This window comes from Triturus cristatus, chromosome 2_2, assembly GCF_964204655.1.
Source record: "Triturus cristatus chromosome 2_2, aTriCri1.1, whole genome shotgun sequence".
In the NCBI taxonomy this organism is placed as follows: Eukaryota; Metazoa; Chordata; class Amphibia; order Caudata; family Salamandridae; genus Triturus; species Triturus cristatus.
The window spans coordinates 701,890,012-701,909,938 of NC_140582.1; the positions used below are offsets into that span (position 1 = coordinate 701,890,012).

Below are 19,927 nucleotides of genomic sequence, written 5' to 3' on the forward strand. Positions count from 1 at the left end.
TGTTCTATCCACTCCATGGTGGGTATTTGCTGCTGCTCTGAGACTCTTCTGGTCCATTTCCCCTGACTGTCTCTTTTTCTTTGTCTGTCAGGTTATTCCCGTATCTGTCTCTTCCCTGTTCGGTACGGATTGACATGGCAATATGAAGGCTGTACACATGCACCTTTTGTATGTTGGGTAAACCGTTCTGGGTCTTTTTAACTACCAGGAGGACAAAAATATGGACATTCAGTGATAAAAGTGATCCATGAAGTTCACGAGTGGCTGATCAGAAAAATGGACGGACTCTGCACTTTACATCAATTTGTAGCATGTTCACTTCAGCTACGTTGAATCGGTTGCAGTGTCTCCTCCACTCTTTCTATGGGGTCTATGAAAGAATCAATTATATTCCTCAGCTTCCTCCATCGGTGAGGGCCCTGCTGGCAGCAACCACGTTAGAAGGAGCCTCAAGTCCTGTGAGTCTGTTGTTGTAGAAATCTGTCGCCTGCTGTCTGTGGTTGTTCCTTGGGGTGTTCAATTCAGCATGTGATCACCTTCACCCCTTGAAGACAGACCATCTAAAGCACTTCACCTTCAAGGGATGAAAAAAAGCATTCTTCGAAGCACATGCTGAAAGCAGAAACTCTGCAATCACATCTCTAGTGTGACCGATTAAGGCACATATAGCCTTTTAAAAAGACGTGGAAGGGACATGGAGTGTGCCATTGCACTTGCGGATGAAAGGAACTTCTAATGCTAGCAACTTTGCCATCCGCTTTGGAAAGAAATCATTGTGCACGCCACAGGACACCCGCGCATGAAGATGGGTTCAAGAAGAAATGTTAGGAGGGGCTCAGTGATAAAGAACCTCACAGATACAGAGGATAGACTTTGGTGACGTCTGTTCCCTTTCACTGTAAGTGAGATTGTTCATTAGGGAATGGCTGTAAAAATATCAAACAAGCATTTGCAATGCAATAGGTCTCGCATTTACGCAAGTTTGAGATATTGGCATTATAAATGACAATGCATTTTATTTATGTTTTGGTTTTTAAAACATAAATAAAAGGCATTGTCATTTACAATGGCAATAGCTTAAACTTGAGCAAATGCGAGACCTATTGCATTGCAAATGCTTGTTGACTGCAGAAGTCTCTGCAAGCACGTGTGGAATTGAAGAGCAGGTGAGCATAGCCTTAATCTACTGCAGGCATGTGCGCTCTTTGGTCCAACTGTTGCCATAGGTATATAGCTTAAATCAGTAGGTTGTTTACTACAAACGTTTGCGTGCCTTAAGCCTTTGTGCACTTGCTTAGTTTTGACCAGCAAATGTTTGGACTAAAAGCCACCATCTCTTGAGCCTGGAGATTTGTCCAGTTACGAATGTGACTTCTAAGCTGAGGAGGTGTACGGGGCTTGGTGGAATCTCTAGAGCTCCAAATCCAATTTGGGCCTACTTGCTAGCCAATAATCTAGATAGCCATCCATTTTAGTGCAAAAGCAGATTCTCCAAACCGGAGTACTCTCGCGCTCGTGTTTACAGCATGTTAAGGTGTTGATAAAGGTCGCCCAGTAAAACGTGGATCTCTTGTCATTCATTGGGTGTTAAACGTTCATTATTAATTTACAAGGAGGAAATAACTGCTTGGGTTCATTATTTTAAGTGGACGTGTGAATCATAACGCAAACTTTAAGTGGTATAGATTGAAAACTAGTGATTTCTGTGGTAAAAGTAAACAGGCACAGGAATTAATGGTGTAAAAAAATGATATATACAAAAAATAACATACCTAAAATAAGTCTGAGAATATCCATCAGTGGAAGACACAGCCAAGACGAAAACGTAGGCCCTATTTGTGTTTTACATAGTGAAGACTCGTAGGGCATAACCGTTTCTAATTTTTTGAGGGACAGTGGAGTGTGATTTGAGCTACATTCAGAATTATTGAAACCCCAAGGAAAACGCATCCGCTCACTACGACGGAGGCTTTATGTCTTGGCGTGAGGCGTGCCAGATAATTTCCTGTTTTTGTGCCAGATGCGCACAGGGGCTGCGTCCTTTTTAAGCATTTACAAAACGAACTGAAAGAATCACAATAGCCACGTGACCTTGGAGCAGCGCTACACCCCTGCTCATTTCCTCTTTTCTTGCGGAAAGTTAGAGGCTGAATTGTATGCTGGTGAGCTCACACGGCCATTTACTATGGTCTGGAACGCTTTGGCATATATTTTACTAACAACCTACAAAACGATTTGAAAATCCTATCGATCATATTAGAAACATGAAAACAAATATATACAATATTGAATTGCCTAATCTGTGCATATTAGAACGTAAATGCTTTGTAACTGATATTGTTTCGCAAAATTCAGAACAAACACTTTTTACTTGGCAGTATAACACAGCCGATTTCTCCCACCAGTGCGAGCTCTGTTTTTAAATGCACCGCCAGTGACAACTCCTGAAGTGTGTTGAAAAATCAGATTAAAGCAAAGGCCCACATTCTGTATCCAGTGTAAATCACACACTTTACCCCATTCCGTGGTTGGTAAATTGGAATGGGGCCACTTTGCACTCCCGGTAATTACGGTATCCTACACTATCTGGATTTACCAAGCCTGTTAGTTCCTGGGATAATACAATAGTTGCAATCATCCTAAAGTCGGCCAAATGGTACTTTGCGTGCCCATACCGCTCAGCTGTACTTGTGTCTAAAACTTAATGTATACCATTTATCGTTAACCCAAATATGCCATTTGTGTGAGATCTAGTGTAACATACTTTTCTTAATTTTTTGAAGGCTAAAAAAGAAGTACCAGGAAAACTACCTACCTATTGTGTTGTGCATTCTCACATGGTTTGAGCTCTTGCGACCTTTTTTGGTTTACGGGAATGTTCAACTTTGGAAATATGACAGTCTAAAGCACTATTGTCCAACACACGTCGGTGTTCTAAACATTCTGGCAAGATAGGATGAACCCGACAAGCGGGGGCGGGAATGGAAACCGAAACCAGTGGGGCGCGTGCACCACAGAGGAGCGGGGGCGAGGGAGCCTGTCGTCTGTGCCGCGCTGATGCGCGTAACTGACACCGACAGGAATGGGCTGAGCAAAGGCAGCCTTTGCCCATTTGCGTGCCTTTTTAAAAAAATAAATAAACACGCGAAACCAATGGCTGTCGGCAAAAGCGAAACCACACACACAAGCGTGTGGTCAGCTTCCAGAACCCCCTTACAAGACGCCTCGCGAGCAGGGTTGCGTACTGCAACGCTAGGCCTGAGACCTAAAAAGGCCTTTTCCACTTGAAAGAAACTCATAGAACAGGTTAAAAGGAAAAGAAAGTTTGTCCCAGAATGCCCCACTCCCCCTCCCAACACACACCAATCACCCACAGACCAGATCAAGCCATTGACATTAGCCTTTCTGAAAAAAGTTGTGCTTTTTCTATCAGATTGAAATTTTGAAGAGCACGTCCGCTTGATGTTGTAGTACACACAGTTCAGCTCCCACTCTAAATACCAGATAAAGCGCGGGACTTCATGATGGGACAATGTAGTCCGTTTCAGTCACTCTTCATCTTCCTTAAACAAATTCTTTTATAAATAACAAGGAAGACCAGCCCCCCCCCCCCCCTCCCGCATTAAGCGATGTCTTGGCTTTGTGAGATAGTTTACTCTTTCTAGCACTTTTGGGACCTCATTTCTTCTGGTATGCAAACAGACTTTGAGGGCTCAGTGACAGGATCAAAAGGTGTGGATGGAATTATTGAATTAATCTCAGACTCTGGTAATTACTCTGGGACACATTCCAGTGCATTGTTTTTTGTTCACTGTTCCAGGTACACAGAGCCCAACCATTTATGGATCAATTTTGTTCCTAAATGGGATTGTGAAATCCATTAAGTGTGTGTTGTTCTCGCAGAACAGGCTTGTGAGGTCGCAAATGCTTTTGACAAATAGCATTTTATAGAGAAGTAACTTGAGAATATCACAAATGGGTTTTAGAGGAGGAGTACCAGTTGTATTATTGATAATGCAACCTCAGGTTGATGATGGAAGGGAAACGTTGATTGTGCTGGCAGTTGACAAATCGAGGTTGAATGGGCAGTGGATTCAGAAAATGTGTGCGAATCCACTGCTGGTTTACTTTTCTTATTAACGTCTTCTTGTACACTTGTTCGACGGAAAACGTAGATGTCGGAAGAAACGAATTCTGAAAAATTGAAAAGGTGCTTGGAAATGTTAGGACGTTTTCTTATGGTTTAGAATCGCGTGGCGGAGTTTCTCGATACGCAACTCAACTGAGCTGTGTGACGACGAGATGAAAACTAAGAGAAGTTGTTGATTTTGAAAATTCCAACTCATGTTTGTTGGTCGTAGCTTGATTTTAAGATACGCGTGCCACCTAGTGGTCGTGCGTAGAAACTACATACACATTTTAGTTATGCTTTTTAAAATAAACTCTATCTAGTATTTCTGTAATTCCTGAGCGTTTGAAATTAGCAATTTAATATCTCTGGATTTTATGGAACATGTGGACACTAATGAATAGTGATGTAGAGCTCTACAAAGTGATCTCATTGTGCCAACTCGCGATGCATTCAAGAGAAAAGCTTTGGCTTTTCTTCTCTTCGCACAAGGTATAAATATAATCAGTGCTTGGCAACAACACATTAAATCAATGACTATACAGAATTGTTGTACATATTTGAAATGTCCAAGTTTTGTAACTAAACACCTAGATATATAAAACATGTATATTTTGTAGTGTTTATACTGTTTCACAGCACCCTTCATCATAACAGAAGTGTATTTTCTTTAAGAAATATGTAAGAAAAACAGCACAAAGACCTACGGTATATCAAAACACGATTTCTTAGTAGGTTATATTCTTTCTTCAAATTATTTGAAATACATTTGAGAATGTTGGACCTGTAGATTAAAACATGTCTGTAGCTGTTTTAGGTTTGGCAGTACCAAAAGTCCCTCATCACATGAGTGTAGACTGGTGGAGGACCTGTCCTTAACGCATGATCTTCTGGCGTAAATAGGCAGCAGGGCCTTAGCTATCAATGGGGCAGAGGTGCATTGGTACCGCAGCCCAGAGCTATGAGGGGCCCACTCAGTGGTCGAAGTTCCCAAAGAAAAATGTGGGACCTGTGATCATCAGTACAACGATGGTGCGGGTACCGACGTGGCTAAAAAGAACAGAAAATTCAGTACTTTTTTTGTTGATCGTTTATCTACATGTAGCTGCTTATAAAATATTATGCACACACCTTAATTGAAAAATAAATGCAACTTAAATTTATCTCTGGGAAATGCATTTTTGTAGTTGGACAGTTTGTTTGATTAATGCGATCACTTTAGATGTCTGTGGGTGTTACCGGACAATCATTGATTTAAATCCTGGTCGGTGCACAGGGTAAATAGTACCGTGTATTTATAGAGCAAAGCAGTACAAACATGTGACAGAAAACACGGTGAATAAATCATTAGATTAAAAAACATATTTACACAATGTATAATAAACAGTCTTTCACAAAGTGTTCAAAAAGATTTTGTTTTAATATTTACAGTGCTTAAAAAATAGGTTTTTAGTAATAAGCCGATTGCAGCCACCGAAAACCTTTTTAAATAGGTTTCGCTAAAAAGGCCTATTCTAGATTCTATAATTAAACGCCAGTACTGGCTCCTCCCACACACATTTCCACTTCTTTCAGGTAGCAGGCAGGATAGAAGGCTGGATTCTTCTTTAGCTGTCCTCTCTTTTCTCTCACTTCGTGGTAGAGGAGTCCCTTCTTCTCTCCTTTCTGCCTTCAGCAACTCAGTGTTTCAGGAACGGTTGTTTTTTACAATAAAAGTATGGGAACTGTTTTGATCAAATTAAAGCTGGGGAGCATTGTTTTCCCGTTCCCTTGCCATCTTTGATCCCGTGGTGGCGGTCGCATCCTAATCTGGAGTGCGGGACCGCCGCATGCATGGCGGGTGGTCGCGATCCCCACAACGATGGTGGTTGGACGAAAGTCCGACTGCCATCGTAATGACCCCCTTAGTCTTGAAAAATCTTATTCTCGATTCCAAGACCAGCACTTTCAATGCTGGTTCAATACAGCTCTGTCTTGGGCAGCATAGCCGCATTGCTAACACTTACATAGCTAATGCTAAGGGTAAACTCCAATTCTAGTCCTATCCCAAGATTTCCATAACTGGGACTATTGGGTGGCGGTGGGTGTTAAACAGTCTCAAAGGTATTAAGATACAGTGCACAGCACTGGCTTGCTTTGTGTCTGATTTTTATTGGACAATTAACTGTATTTTGTACATGGAAGCATTGAGAGGCACATACATTTTCCTGCTCTGGGGGAGACCCAAACAAATAGGGCGCGATTCCGAAAGGCAATCTGAGACAAAAGTCTAACTTTACAACTTTTGGTATTCACATAGGTCATTTATGAGTCATATCATGACATCTGCAGTTGGGCCTGATTCTCCGCACCCGGGCCGAACTCTCTGGTTCCAGCCGTACTCTTTGGCTCCAACCGTAATCTCCGTCTCGGTCCGGATGAAGAGTAATCAATGGGCCGGAATACATTTTTTTTACAAAAAGGAACATTAGGAACGTGTGATAAATGGTAGATGAGGTCATAAACATCAGTTTGGGCAGGGAAAAGGGTGTGGCCGGACACTACATCATATCCCAGAAAAGTTTGCTCCTTTGTATCGTGGTATATGCAGTCCATGACTTGGACTCCCCTCAGTGTTTACTGTAGTGTTACACTACAGACAACACTGAGGGGAGTGCAAATCATGCTGTGTGGAATATCTTTAGGTATTTGAGGAGGATGAAAAGTAATTCAGTTTTCTAGGGAATAGGCAGCAACAAGATTTTCTTGATATCCAATGTTCAAATTTGTCAGTGCTGCAGGCGAGAATAAGGAAGTCCTGATTTGAAGGTGAATTTATTTAAAATTAAGAGCCATGCATATTGGAGAATGGCCTTGCCTGTCCCTTCAAAGACAAAAGGCAGACGTTCAAGATACAGATTGACTAAAATAAGAGTCAAGACAGAGTTTGGGGCTAACCACATACCATCATTGGAGATGTGTTCACCTATCTTTATCAATTGTTAGCTGTTGTAGCAAACGAAGTAAATCAACTCAAGACAAGGCCACGGAACCCTATGCTAATCTCCAGGATTAGCAGAAGCCTTCATTATTCAATGATATCAGTAGCAGCTGAGAGATCTAGAAGAACATGTAATCAGGAGTCCTATATGCGAAGGACATCATCTCGTTTTTTTTTTTTAGAGTTTCAGTTTCAATGCTTTTGGCATTCCACCAGGAGTTGTTCATTGTTGGTGTACCAGGTCAGTTGGTTGTAGACACATGTCGTGATTGCTTTCCCTAGCCATCTGAGTTTGGAGAGAAATCTCTAATTGCCGAGGAGATTAATGTTGGGGGATAGATTCTTTCAAGATGGGGTGATTTAGGCAGTTTTTTTCAGATCTGTGTAGACTCCTTGGGTAAGCAGAGCAGTAGTCGGAAAGTAATTGAAACAAAAAAGGTGGAAATTGTTCTTGATGGTGCTAACGAAAAGAATATTCCAGTAGTAGTTGCTGGGTGTGGTGTCTTGTGACTTTAGCAAGTTCATCATTGTATGCAGTGAACACGTTGCCGTAGGTGTTTCTGGGTGTAAGTGAGAGCCGTGGCTTTGGTTTTCTTTTGGCACGATTTTCCCCCTTAGAGATAAATGTTACCCCTTATACATACATCTGTCTTCATTATAGCTAAATATGTATGTAATGCACGTGCACCCAAAAGCTACACTCTTTTGCAAGACTGGGTAGAGTATCATTTACTCTTCTGTGTTATCTAAAATACAATACCTATCTTTGAATATTGACATGTACATTATGAGCCCTACGTGCCCATCCGCACAAAATACGACGTGGCATATGGGCGATTTGGTCCAGCTAATTGGAGCTACTTAGTAGTCCGAAAATGGATGGTATAAACCTTAATTTAAATGCATGCTTCCTAGGGAGACTGTGATTCAAAATAGCCTTTTGTTCTTGATGCCTTCACCTTGCTGAATGAAAATGTGTTGCCCCCCTACCCGATCCTCCCCCCTCCCCCCCCACCCTGAGACATACTACCGATCACCTTGGTTTTCATCAGATATATCAGAACTTTTTGTAGATATAGGAAAATAGCACTCTTAGTCTGGGAATTCCAGATCTCTCAGTTTCTGTTCTTACGTTGTAAATTGTAAGTCTTAATTTTTTTGGGAGTAAGACCTTGAAAATCTTTGTAACTGTGGCTTCATTGGGGAGAGGAGTTGGCCTAACGGCTACGGCGGTCGAATCTGGGTAACTGTGTTCGAGTCTCGGCAATGACGCTGAACATCCTGTGATTCTGGGCAAATCACTTAATCTTCCCATGCCTAACCTAAATGAATGTGTGTCCTCATGTAACGTAACGGATGCTATGTAAAGTGCTCTGATACCCGATTCCTGGTCAAGTTTGCGCTATATAAAACTCTGCAAAAAAATAAATACTGAGTAAGCTTGTTAGCTACCATGATGAGTGTGGTAAAAGAAAAAAACAAGGAAACTCTTCTTCTAACCATGAGTATAAACTCTCATCCAGTGGTCAAGAAATGCCATAGGGCATTTTGTCATGACAGACTCTGATCTAAAAATTAAACACTTGCCATTATGTGATGCACATTAAATAATGTGTGTGATGTAGTCTGAAGTGTGCCTGTAATGTACAGTCTTTTTCTTTGTTTTGTTTTGAAAAGCTTATGAAATAACTGAAAGAAAACCCTTTGCCTTTAGGGTACTGATGGCTAATTTATCCAGGTGGGCTTTTTATTGTTCAATTCAGTCTCAGTAGATGGCTTTCAGGGTATGTTATTGAGCTTTCAGGGACTAATATAGTATGGTCTGACGCCATAGAAAAGTTCCAGGTCAACCAATGCCTTATGCAGGTTTCTCCAAAATTTCATGAAGCATTTGGTGCTTGTTTAACCAAGATGATTTAAAATATATTTTAGGAGGCTGAAGACATTAGGACTTCTGGTGGAGTCTCATGTCACCCATTGTGAATGTTGATTGGACCTTTGTGGGAATCATAGGTGCTCCAATTTAAATTGTTCATCAGCGCAAAATGTTGTGCTGATGAAGTCCCTTAAAAATTTTTCATGCCTGATTGTTCATAAGCTAAGATTTATATATTTTCCAAGAAATATATGTATCCTTCAGGGTAAACACCCCTTACTAAGCATCCGCCACCCCGCATGTTGTTACAACGACCGCGTTGTAACAATGCATACCATTACCACGCAAGTCATTACTACGACTTGCGGAAGGGGGAGAAGGTGTTGGATTTAAAATTCAACACCTTCTTTACTGTCCGCAAAGACTGGAGTTGGAACAGTAAATTATACTATTCCAACATCCAGCACCCCCCTCCGCAAGTCGTTGGTATGCGTTGTTATAATGCGGTCGTTGTAACGATCGCGTTGTAACAACATGCGGGGTGAGGGAAAGCAGAAAAAAGAGGCATATTCATCCTTTAGTCACCTAGAAGCATCAACATTTTAATACATTGATTATTTTGTAACAGTAGACAAGCGTACATTCTCTGTTCTATTTCATAAATGTCCCTTTGCAAAATCTTTCTATGGAATTCATCAAAAGAAGGGACATTTGTTTCCATAAGCAACAGTTGTGTACTCTTTGTCACTACGCATATCTAATGAACTCTGTTATTGTTTAAGGTCTACTTATGTACCTAGTGAAGCCTAGCTGTAATCTTGTTTTTGAAGGCTGTAGTTCTGCGTATACTAAAATAATTATTCCTAACCTGTTGAGGGCCACTGAATTTGAACCTCCGTGGATATGACATCACAGGGATGCCCACAATTAGAACCTCTGCTGCCTGCCAACAGGTGGTCATACTAGATTCATAGTTGGAGCTTCCCTATTCTCAGCTTTGACTGCCAGTTTCCCAGGGTCCTGCGGTGGTTAACAACTCCATCCTTATTTTCACACAAAAGAGAACTCTATGGGGCTTAGTCTGTGGCCCAGTAAACATTCTGGTACTACTGCACAAACATATAATTACACTACAGTAGAGATTGGTTTCTCCTTGGTGTTATATAATTGTGTCATTGTGAGTTTTCAGTTCAGCATAGGGATGACACCGTAATACCCTGCTTGCCACCCTCACAAAATTCACCAAGTTTTACCTGGGAAAATGTGTACAGGGCAAACTGTCTGGTCTAAGTAGTAGTGTGACACAAGCTGTAATCTCAAAATGGTAGCTTTAAGCTTGTCAGACTTGGCATCTTTTGGCGTGTTTCCCCTGAGTTTTTGCTTTCTTACCTCCCGGTTTTGACTCTGTTTTTGCTGGTGTAATGATTCTGCACACTTTTCTCACTGCTGATCAGTGGTAAAGTGCAAGTGCTCCTGTGGTAAAATGTGTTATGGATTGGTGTTTCCATGATTGGCCTATTTGATTTATGTGTCAGTCCCTAGTAAAGTGCACTGAGAGTGCCAGGGCCCATACATCAAATGCTGTTTGTGGGCTGCAGCACTGGATTGTGCCACCCACGCAAACAGCCCGTAAAGTGTAACTCTGGCCTGCCAACGCAGAGCCTGTGTGCAGCCTGGGGCTGCCATGTTGATTTGGCAAGTGCACATACTTGCCAGTCCCTAAACCTTCCCTTTTCTACATGTTAGTCACCCCTAAGCTAAGCCCATGGTACACCTGTGGGCAGGGTTCATTGTATGTGAAAGGTAGGACATGCCCTGGTGTGTGTGGCATGTCCTGTTAGTGAATTACAGCCGACTTCGTTTTTCACTATTGCAAGGCTACCTGTTCCCCATAGGCCAGAATGGGCAGTTTGATTATTACATCCTATAATCCTAACTGACCCAGGGAACATGGTAGAAGTTCGAGTTTAGTTTGCCTGAACTCAGAATGATAAAATACATCTTTTAGTGAAGATGGTTTTAGCATTCTGTGTTTGAAAATACCACTTTTAGAAAGTAGGTATTTTCTTACCTAATTATCCAGCCTGCCTCTGCTAGCTTGTGTATTGTCTGTCTGGTTTGTGAGTGACTGGGGCTGGGGGAGACTCCAGGAGACAGGGTGAGTCAGCACAAGGCTGAATAGACCTTTCTGCATGTAGATGGGTGGGAGGAGTAGCACCTGGGTCTGAATAGGGCTGTGCCTGCCTTCCACAATGCAGCTCCACCTCCTGTGGTGCGTCTGATGATCCTGGCCCACTCTGACAAAGGAAGAAGGTGCACACTGGCAGATTGCACCCAGAGCTGGTTTGAGCTACGTACAGGACCCTCTACGTTCAGAGGACAACAGATTTTCTAGTATAAATATTGGGGTCCAGACTCCAAGACTTCAGAACTCTTTTGGATCAAGAAGACTGCCAAGAAGAAGAGCTGGAGAAGCTGTGAGGAGGAACTACCACTTTGCTGTGTGCTTTGCTGTGTTGGCCTGCAGTGGCTGCTTCTGTCTTGGGCAGTGAAAGGACTGGACTGAACTTTTTGCAATCTACTTTTGTGAGTTTCTCCAAGGGCTTGAGATAGAGTTTGCCCCCTGTTTAAGAAGTCTCAGGAACAGCAAAGACTTCAAGCTCGACGCCGTCTACGACGCCGCTGCAGACTCCATGTCCTGAAGGCACTGCAGAGGGCACTGCGACCCTGGTCTCACCACCTGCTGATGCCACCACCGAGCCTCCGCTCGCACTGCGACCTGTTGGCACCGCACTCCGCACCGACTCACTTCATGACGCCTCCTTGGTATCCCCGACGACGACGCTGCTCCATGCCGGAATCGACGCCGCTGCTTGCACCGTGGTTCAGGGACACCGCTCTTAAAATTACTCGATGCACCGCCCTCATCCCGCACCGTAGCCTTGGCCTACTGACGCCAGTGCCATCGACTCCAGTTCGTCAGCCGACGACAGTGCTTCAGCAACGACGACGATGCTGCTTGCACCGTGACCTACCAGCACCGTGACGAGCACCGCCTTCATCTCACACCGCGACCCTGGTCTCACCGACGACGCTATCTCATGCCGCCACTTAGCCGACGCTCGCACCACGACCTGAGGGCACCGCACGCCGCACTGCTGCACTTCACATCGCTGCACTCGATGCCTGCCAACACCAGCGCTCCTGACTCCATCAGAGAGGAGATCGACCTGCAACGCGTGTGACAACGAGAGGTCATCGACGACCTGCAATTCTGAAAGCTACTGTTTGTGGGTCTTCCCGACACCGTAGCTGACCCACGACGCCACGGTCCGCCAGAACTGTTTGGATTTGTTTGTTCACGACGCTGTGATGGCCCTGGACGGAGCTATCGACATCAAGGAACTGTTTTTCAAGGATACTTTGATAACTGAAGATTTTTAAGTACTGTATTGTGGATTTTTATCGTTTTTGGTCTTGTTTCAAGTATATAAAACTATTGGATATTTTTCTAAACTGGTGTGTTGTCCTTTTGTAGTGCTTACACTGCATTACTGTTGGTTATGTGCAAATGCTTTACACACTGCCTCTAAAATAAGCCTGACTGCTCGTGCCAAGCTACCATGGGGGTGAGCAGGGGTTATTTTAGGAGTGTAACTCCCTTATCCTGACTAGGAAGAAGGGTCCCTATTTGGACAAAGGTGCAAGCCCTTGCCAACTAGAGACCCCCATTTCTAACAAAGCTGAATGGAGGTTACCAGCCCAATGAGAAGGACTCTGTATCTTCTACATACAGAGAAGTTTTTGAATTGTGATTCTGATATGGTTTTGATGATGTGTAAAATATATTCTCTTTCATCAATGAATACTGAATGATTGTTATCTTAAGGCAGTTAACTGTTAAACAGTCATTGTTTTACACGTACATAACTGGTGGTTATTTTCTGTCTTAGATCTTCAGAGAAGAGATGTGGGTCACCTATTGGAGGAGAAACCAACTGGTGTATCTGCAGCTGTGTCAGATGAATCTGTCGCTGGTGACAGTGGCGTCTATGAGCCCTCTGTGAAGCGGTAAGTATTGATGGTAACATAATTTTTCCTCAAATATACACGTGTAACCTTTATTGGCCTATTTAACTTCACTGCACCAAGATCAGATGCAAATGTTGCTTAAGTGGAAAATGTATCTAAATTACACTACTCAAGTCTGTAGCAGGCTTTGAACAGCCACAAAATGACCTAATTGGACCTATCGATCACCGGAGTGTTAGGACATGGTTGACGTTCACCTGTACTGTCTAACTCCAGATCTTAACAATTCTCTATTCGGAAAGCTATTTTTTAATTTCACAGGGTATTACAACAGATCAAGTCTATTTCACGAGTCACACATCAATTCACACTTTATCACCCTAGACAAATGTTTATTATTTTGGATGGATGGGACAGTAGTGTTTTTTGTTGAAGGAACATTGGAACTTGGCCACAATTATAAGCGGTAAGGAAGGTGTCCTTATGCTATGCAGAAGAAGGCATAGTATAAAATGTAGGCAATATAAAGTAAACATCAGGATGTGTCTTCAGGGTGTGTTTAAGGTGTTACACAATCCCAATAAATGCATTCTCTTGCTGGTAGTCATGTCTGGGAACAAGCAGTCGGGCAATGGTGTTATCTGTGACATATTTCAACTAAGATTAGCAGTAGTGAAGGCACAGGCATATGACCTTCTCTTTCATTTGAAGTGTTCATTTAGACCAATCCCACTTCCCCAATTCGCTCCGCTCCTCTCTGCTCCTCTCCACTCCTCTCCGCTCCTCACCTCTGCTCTCCCTGTCTCACTGCAGTTGGTGATGTGACCCTAATGTAGTTTTCTGTTAAGCTTTAATTGCGCAGAATGGCTCAGAATTAAGCTTACATCCCAGGTTTCATGTATATCAAGATTTTGTACTTAAAAAATATGCTGCTTCGTCTTTTATAGAACAAGTGAGCTTGAAGACACTGCAGATGGTGAGGATGATGCAGCAACTCTAGAAACAGCCAAAGTCCAAATAGGACTAAGGTAAGTTCTGTAGCTTATAAAAATCTATTTACTTCTACCTGCTTTTAAAAGGTGTGAATTCATTATATCACACAATATGTTAAATCTTTTTTTATTTTTTCCATTTATTACAGATATGATGTGGTCAATTCAAGCTTTGTAATAATTATAATGCAGTTTCGACATCATGCCTTTTTTGTGCCTCAGAGTTCTAAAGTGTAAGTAAATTGTAAATTGATCCAGAAAAAAAATTACTGCAGTTGATAATGTTCTTTATGTATAATCTTTTTGGACTCTTTAGTAATTGTTCAGCGGAGTCACCCTTGAATTTAGAACAATGTTCAACGATGTTTAAAAATGTACCTGTAATAGTTTGTGAGACGTGTGCAGTTCTCTGCTTCTTCTGCATGCATGGGTATGAAATGCTGCAGAGTTCTTTGGAGATCTGTCTACCAAGGATGGACGAATGTAGGTTAACTGTGGTGAATTGATGTTTCTACAAGCTCTTCACATACAGATTTTGTCCCACCATCTCATTCTTAAATTGGGACTCATGCAAGAAATATGAAAGTCTCCAGTCCCTTCAATGGCATATTTGCATTTCATAGTTGTCTGATCTGCATAAAAGAAGCATCAACTTACCATATTTAGTTTCAGCAAAATGTCTTCAGGATGTAATTTGCATTCTGTCGTTGGTTCATATACATGGCTTTAAATCTTTCCTCATCATCCCAACCAAGTTTTAGCTAGTTCACCTTGTGTGTACCTTTCCCAGCAGGTGTGTGTTAGTTCCAGGCCATGCAGTTTACAGTGTTGCCTTTTCCTACCATATGTCCTCAAATAGTTATCATCTGGATGGCTCCTTCCCTTCGACCTGATCGGAGTTTGAGGCTTCCTGGATTTCAACATTCTTGCCAATGTGTCAGGGGACCTTGTTTTCAGTCTCTCCCCACCCTTTGGCCGAACTTCTCTCAGAACTTTCTGTTTATTGCTAACTGTCATTCATAGGTTTTACTCAGTACCGCCATTAACACTCTGTGAAGGCGTCATGGACACTTAGTAGCTTTTACTAGCCCAAAAAAGCTTACCTGAGCAAAAGCGTACACACAGCCTTCACATATATGTATATATGTCGAATTTACACACCAAAATAGAGCAATCTTGTTGAAAACATACTCAGTCTTAAGTCAAACCATCACACTGGCCACTGTAAAACCACTCCCAAATTACTGACATAGGAGACATCTTTAGTGCACTAACTATGGTTGCTCCTTCCTTCTGCCTCGATCGCAGCGTGAGTCCTCTTTGCAATGCCAGGCAGTGTTATTTTCTATTTATCTGATAAAAACATAGTTTTCACAACAGACAGAGACTTTTGCAGTCTACAACATTTGGTAATTACTACCCTTGACATCTTGATCTTGGTAACATCTTACTACAGTGGCCATCTACAAACACAGAGAGGTCCAGCCTTGAATGCTTAAGGCTAATTTCCTTCAATTGTTCAATACCTTGTATGCCTTTTTATCAAACTCTTACTTTGTGTGTTGCTGGCTCTTTTGCCAGGCTCGTCAGCGGTGTGTTGGCGTGTACACAGTGTATACAGTGGCGTAGCTAGCTGTTATGCTGCCCATAGTGGTCACTGCGTTTGCTGCCCATCAGCCTCATGAAGAGCGCTGGGTGGGGGTGCTTGCGCAGGGAGGGAGGCTGCCGCCCCCAAAACTCATGCAGTCTGGGCACACCCCCCCAACCCCTCCTTGCTACACCACTGTGTGTACCTTGCCCTGCTTTGAGTTTCTACTAGGCATCTCTGCGGTCAGGTGTTCCATATTGCGCATCTCCATGGGTAAGGTTAGCAGAAGCCTCAATTGTTTCAAGACGAGAGACTGCACATTTGTACATCATTTGATGATTAATTGGATGTCTGAAAAGGCGACTTTTCTTCTCAGGGTCGATTAATAGTTTCTTTCTTGTTTCCATGGGGTCTATTAACAAATTGGTGAACAGTGTACCCTTTCTACCTGGGTAAAATCTTCTTCCAATGGTTTTTTGCATTTTAAAGTGTTGTGGACTCCTGCATCTTCATAGAACATTGCGCTTGCCTCAAGATACCTTTATGCACTGAAGATTTACCATGCAATTCCTTTACCATGCATTGCCTACACCACACATACCTTTAGCACATATATACGTTTACCACACATATACCTTTACCACACATATACCTTTACCATGCATGCCTTTACAATGCAATGTAAGTATATATAAAGTGAACCCCTACATGCATTCATATATATTTATACCCCCAAACCTCCCCATTTTTCTGAAATCATTATGTAAATACATATTTTTATTTTTGGCAGGAACCATCCCTTTTTTATCTTTTTAGGTTTCGCCTGACCCAGCGCATGCGCTGGTCTGGCGAGACTTATTGAGAGGGCTCCAAAAAGTGCTACCAGGCCAGCCTAGAGCTACAGTGCATGTGGGCGGGCGCGCGCGCCGCGCTTTACCGCGATTACTTTCACTTTCGCTGCCGCACGGCCGCTTTGATGTTTGATCGTGATCGCGATCACTTTCACTTTTGTGGCCCCACGGCCGCTTGGCATAGCCAATAGGTCTCGCTTTTGGGACCTTATAAGTATTTAGTTATGCAACTGTTGCATGGCTAAACACTTATAAGGTCCCAAAGGCGAGACCTATTGGCTATGCCAATGCTTGTTTATCCTTGCCACCCTTTTTCCTTACCCACCGCTAACTCCCAAAAATCCCTTTTACCACTCTTTACCCCAATCCATCTCTAAACCCTAAAAATACACTTACCACCCAATACCCTTACCCACTACTAAACCTAAACAGTATACTACCCAATACCCATAACCGTCCCTAAAACTCTAAAAATACCCTTTGCAACCTATACCCTTGCCCACCCTTAAACCCTAAAAGCGCTCTTACTGCTCTTTCTCTTTACCAGCCCCTAAACCCTAAAAACACCCTTACCACAATACACCCCTATCGAACCCTAAACCCTAAAAACACCCTTACCACCCAATGCCCTTACCCACCTCAAAACCCTAAAAACACCCTTAACACCCTATACCTCTACCCACCCCTGTACTCTTACCCACTGCCAAACTCTAAATATACCCTTACCACCCAATACCTCAAAACCCTAAATTAAATTATTTTTATAATCTTTAATTTAATCAATCTTGTACTACCTGAGGAAGACAGAAGCTGAAACGTTGTACTGGAAATATGATTTTGTTCTTAGTGAGTCTATCCATTGAGTCACTTCTTTCTTGGTTTTATATATACTTACCTTTTGTGGTAAAGGCATTGCGTGGTAAAGGATGCGTGGCAAAGACAATTTGTTGAAGGGCTGTCTTCCTTTAGGAAGTATTAGGACAAGAAAGGTTTACAAAAGTTCTTTTGGTCACTCAGCAAATGTGCCAAGGACAGAAATATCTTGGTGGGGAAACCCTTTGACTCCCAGACTATCAGGTTTAGATAATGACTTATGCTTCTCAAACATACCGAGCGACTCATTTGGACAACACTCCTCACAAACATCCAGAGCAAGACTGTTCTAATCTTCTTAAACCACATCAATGTAGTGCATTTCCTCCACAAAAATGGAGTGTGGGTCTCCTGTTGTGTGAAAAGGGGCCATGGATCTGTGGCCTCATGAATCACTTCACACAAGTGTCCTGTTTGTATAGGAAAATCAAATCAAATTTGACGCTAATATAAATGAGAAGCATTTTTTGTTGGGAGCTGTGGGAGCAATCCAAAAATGTGCCTGAAATGTCCTGTGCTCTTTCCCGTCAATTAATCTAAGTATTCTTTCAGTCCCCGGGACGCTGACTGTTTTAGCTTTACCCAATCATAGGACTGCTTTGCACCTTACTCCTAAAATTCCCTTAGTGGTTGGTCAGGTGCTGTCATTTTTAGGTCTCATCTGCTGTATCTAAAAAAAAGACAAATTGCTTTGTTATAGTCTGGTTGGGTTTCATTTTGTCAAATGGTTCAGGAATACATTTTCTTGGCCCATGAGCATCTAGAATGATTTAGGTCTTGCCTTAGACACAGCTTACATGGTCACTTGCAAGGTCTCTTATGAACAAAAATAAAACGTAAAAATGTCATGCTTGCCATTTGTTGGCATTGACATCACTCGTATTTCCTTGCTTTTCATTGGTAATGGCCTCCTGGTTTCACTTTCTTGTCCGGTATTTGTTGGTTCTGTGGAGCACAGCTTCCTGTCTGTCGCCAGTGCCCTTTCACTGTCTGCGTGCTTCTGTAGACACTTATCTTTTTATTTACTTTGTTGCAGTCCATAAGATTGCATTTGTTTGCAGGCCATCTCCAACCCTTCCCATCCCACATCATTACTTGCCCTTTCCCCTCCTATGCAATGTCATGCTGCCCCCTCCCGCTGTCCTTCTTGTTACTCGCCCATTGCACTGTCTGTTTCCCACCACCACCGGCCATAACAAAAAAAATCACTATGACTTGGCCAGCAGTGGCTGTGTCATAGCACTTTAAACCCTGCCTCCACAGCCCATGTTGCTTTCCCCTCCCATCCACTACAAAAAAAACATTGACATAGCCAAATAGCTCTTGCATACGTGGGAGCCTTTTAGCTTTGCCAATGCTTTGTTTCATGGCTTTGCCCATGCAGTGTGACTGCTCGAGGTGTGTCCTATGAACTTGTGAAGCAATGAAGAGAAGTTGGCCATTGTTAATCTGGCCCCAGTAACTCTTTCCCCTGCTATGTTGTCCCAGAACCACTCCCACTATAATTGTTGGCCAACATTTTAACTACCTCCCCAGTACCTCTCCCCCACTTGACTGAGCCCACCAAATTCTTTAGGAACCAACTGGCTGTATTGACATGTATGTCCCGTGATGGTGAAGGAATAACTATATGGATATTTCTAAATGGCACAAGACACAGAGGGCTAAAAGTAATTTACAATGTACTATGGCGTGGTTTGCACATGCTGTATCAAAACCCTTTTAGTTTATTACTTTTAGCCATGCTGTACAGGAGTGCTTCACAACATCTGTACTGCTCTACAGAATGGCTACAAAACCGTAACAAAGCTGATAGCACTTGTATGTGAGACCTTTTGACAAGTACGGTCTCATTCTTGACTTTGAAATTGGTCTTTTTAGTAGCAGTAGCAGTAAACATTATGTTGCCAGCATTTGTACGGTATCATCTACTGTTAGTATGAGTTGCCAACAATTATTTTGCTTATAATTTTTGTTGTGTGATTGCGTGTAGTTATTAGAAATTTGTTTCCTTTAAAAGTTTACTTATGGTTTGTGTTAATTAATGTGAGAGTAAAATTAGAGTAATCGTCATAAGGATTGTTCTACTTGTTATCTATGGTTGTACATGCTCATTTTTCATTGAGCTGTGCTATGGGTAGCCCATTGCTCTGCCCTATTTGTGTGCTAAGCAGGTGCAGGTAGCCGGGAGAGCTGCTATCATTCAGTATTGTGAAAATAAAGGGGAGGCATGAAACCCTCTGAATTGTTCTAAGATCTGTTATTGTGGTGAGCGTTTTGCCTATTACAGGACCTTGGTTCTGTGTTGCAAGCATGAAGGTGGCAGTTCTGTCTGCATATTCTGTTTGAGAAATGTAGTAATATGTTGAGTTTGTAACGGTATTTAGTCAGTATTGTTGGGTGGAAAGCACTACTGGAGTATTCAGCGGTAACCATCTATGGCCTATCTGAGGTTTGTTGGCTGTGTTTCAAGTTCCGTCTTTCGTTTACTGATTGAGTGGTTTTGTGCTGTGTCTCAGATTGGATAGTATTTGTATCTTAGCAATAGCTATTCATTTTATGGGTCTCGCCTGAGCCAGCGCATGCGTTGCACTGCGAGACATTTA

At 42.4% G+C, this 19,927-nt stretch overlaps 1 protein-coding gene across 1 annotated transcript in view; it reads left to right on the forward strand.

Annotated features, from left to right (window-relative positions):
* Positions 1 to 19,927, forward strand: part of WWC2 (WW and C2 domain containing 2) — an 851,690-nt gene that overhangs the window by 567,189 nt on the left and 264,574 nt on the right. Inside the window, exons 12-14 of the mRNA XM_085641882.1 lie at positions 12,939 to 13,056; positions 13,965 to 14,045; positions 14,159 to 14,242. Of these exons, the coding sequence (XP_085498008.1) occupies positions 12,939 to 13,056; positions 13,965 to 14,045; positions 14,159 to 14,242 (283 nt within the window). The remainder of the gene's footprint in view (positions 1 to 12,938; positions 13,057 to 13,964; positions 14,046 to 14,158; positions 14,243 to 19,927) is intronic.